This window comes from Alligator sinensis, unplaced genomic scaffold (assembly GCF_000455745.1).
Source record: "Alligator sinensis unplaced genomic scaffold, ASM45574v1 scaffold2139_1, whole genome shotgun sequence".
NCBI classification, from domain to species: domain Eukaryota; kingdom Metazoa; phylum Chordata; order Crocodylia; family Alligatoridae; genus Alligator; species Alligator sinensis.
This window is the reverse complement of record NW_005843798.1, coordinates 29,385-32,155: the sequence shown is the minus strand read 5'-3', so window position 1 is coordinate 32,155 and position 2,771 is coordinate 29,385. Positions and strand designations below refer to the sequence as shown.

The 2,771-nt window shown below is 52.1% G+C and overlaps 1 gene segment (V, D, J or C); it reads left to right on the top strand.

Annotated features, from left to right (window-relative positions):
• Positions 1-1,941: 1,941 nt before the first annotated feature.
• Positions 1,942-2,771, top strand: part of LOC112548940 — a 4,359-nt gene continuing 3,529 nt past the window's right edge. Inside the window, 1 exon segment of the V gene segment in view lies at positions 1,942-2,114. Coding sequence covers positions 1,942-2,114 — 173 coding nt within the window.

Genomic DNA, 2,771 nt, shown 5'->3' with positions numbered 1-2,771 from the left:
AGGGTTGATCTTGACTTATCCCTGATCTTTCCAGGTGCCAGGTCTCAGCTCCAGGTGCAGTAGTGTGGCCCAAGGATGGGGAAGCCCAGGGACCCTCAGCCTGATCTGCACCATCACAGTGGCTCAGTCACTAGCAATTACATTTGGGACTTGATCTGCCAGGCTCCTTGAAAAGGCCCAGAGTGGATGGGGCGGCTGAACAATAGCAATGCAATTTTGCAGAATACAATCACCATCTCTGGGCACTTCCCCTTCCCCAAGCACTAGATGGCACTCAGTTTCTAGACAGCTGAAGACATTGCCATGTATTACTGTGCTAGAGCCAGCACACAGGGACCAATCAGGGCACTGGCCGGTGTTCATGGGAGTGTGATCTTTGCATCCAGGGCAGGGCTTCTCCCACACTATGGTGCACTCTTGAGGCCACGCCTGGATCACTGTGTCTGGCTTTGGGCCCCACACTCCAAGAAGGATGCTAACATGTTGGAAAGGGTCCAATGGGGAGAACAAAAAATGACCAGAGCCTAGAGGTCTAGTACAAGGGAAAAACTCACAGAAGATGGTTCAGACATGAAGGATCCTGCTGTGAGTTGGAGCTTGGAGGAGACATGGCCTCCTGAGGCTCCAGGAGCGAAGTGTACCTGTATCTGACCAGCCTGGAGCCAGGAGACACAGACCTATACTCCTGTGCAGAGACATGCATACAGTGAAGGGAAGCTGCACAAAACCAGGTGCCAGCTTGCCTTGGTGAGCAGCAGAAGCAGCAGCAGCCAGCTCCTGCCTTATACTGCTTCCTGCTCCCAAAGCACCAAAAACTCCCACAGATTCAGAGCCAGGGCACCCAAAGTCAACCAGGCAATCAGTCCCCACGGGGCTGGCAAAGCATCTGGAGCATGTCACACCCTGCCACACCAGTAAAACTAGGAGAGGAGCTTCACCATCTGAACCTGGCTCTCTCCTCATCACCGCATGCTCCAAGAGTGCCCTGCCTCCAGAGGAAACAACAACCACCTCTGGATGCTGCGTGTGAGTAACCTACTAGAGATCCGACTAGATATTTAGCTTCAGTAACTCAGATGCGAGATCAAAAGGCTACCATCAGCCACACTGGTTTGCTCTATGGGATTCCTCTGATATTCCTCTGATATTGTTCTACCTTTTACCCTGTTTCCGCCCTACCCCCTGTAATCAATAAAGTTCTCCTTTGTGACCAGTGTGGAAACTTATTGAGGGGTGGGTCTAAATTATGCCGAGGAGGCCCCTTAGGTCTGTGGACTAAGGGAGACTTTCCTAATAAGCCCCTGACTTGGGAAGACCCATTGGACGATCAGGCCTGTGTTTTCACAGGGTCCAAAGCCTTGGATGGTGGCAGCGGGAACCCCAGGCTAGCGGGTGTGCTCCAGGGAAGGGGTCGGCCGGACATGAAGCACCCCAGGGAGGCACTCGGAGCCTGGACAGTGGTCGGGCTCAGTGAGGTGGGCGGCTCAATGCAGGAGCGCCCCCTACTGGCCCGCCACACGTGGTGGTAGCGGTGGGATCCGAATACCCTGCTGTATTGGAGGCATAATTTGGGAAAAGGAATAGAGTCACTGAAATCCCTTGAGCAAACAATTTCTAATTTGGCATCGGGTCAACTGGATAGTGTAGATCGTCAGGATGGCAAACGAGTATGTCCAGATTACCGTGCCTGAACTGAAAGAACTGGCAAAAGAGAGAGGCCTTCACGTGAAGAAAGGGCTAAAGAAGGAAGAGCTGGTTAAACTCTTGTGCACCAGCAAGTCAGGAACAATGTCAGCTTCATGCTTGTCAAGTCCTGGGCCTGACCCAGGAACACACTCCCGCTCGTCAAGTCCGGAGGCCGCCGAGAGATCACCCTTTGAGGGGGAGCGGCAGAGACTCCGTGAGCTGGAGTTAAAAAGGCTGCAGCTGGAGGAGAAAAGGATGGAGATGGAGGCAAAAAAGCTAGAAGCCCAGCGGGAGAAGGAACAACAACAGCTAGAAGTGAAAAGGATGGAGATGGAAGCCCAGCTGGAGGCAAAAAAGCTGGAGCTGGAGGAGAAAAAGCTGGAGGCTCAGCTCCGTCTGCCGACCAACAGGGGAAACGTGAGCACTCCGTAAGTGTCCGGGGAACACCCCAAACTGGACGTCTCAGGCTTCACTCGCTACCGAGACGGAGACGATCCTGCAGTGTTCCTAAGCAACTTTGAAAGACAAGCCCAGCGGTGCAAGGTGCCGGAGGAAAAGCTCATGATGTACTTGTCGGCTCTGGTACAAGGCAACATGGCAGTGGTCCTGAACAGCCTGCCCTCAGATGCATCTGATGACTATAATGCCTTCAAAGCTGCTGTGTCTAAAAGGTTCAAGTTAGGACCGGATTATTTTTGGAAAAAAATTCCGGAATACGCACCCACAACCCGGAAAGTCATTGACTGATTATGTGGCCCTGTTAGACGACATACATAAAATGGTTAGCCAAAGCCAAGGTTGACACTTTAGAAAAGTCACGCCATCTCATGGTGCTGGAACAATTCTATTTTTGGTATCTGAGAGAGGTTAAGACCCTGGTCAGGGACAGGGATCCCAAAACTGCTCAAAAGGCTGCTGAAATTGCAAACCGACTGTTGCTAAATCATGAGATGCCTCCCTACTCTGGGAAGGAACAAAAAGGGTTCCAAAGAGGGGGAAAGGGAGAGTCATAGATCCATAGATGTTAGGGTCAGAAGGGACCTCAATAGATCATCGAGTCCAACCCCCTGCATAGGCAGGAAAGA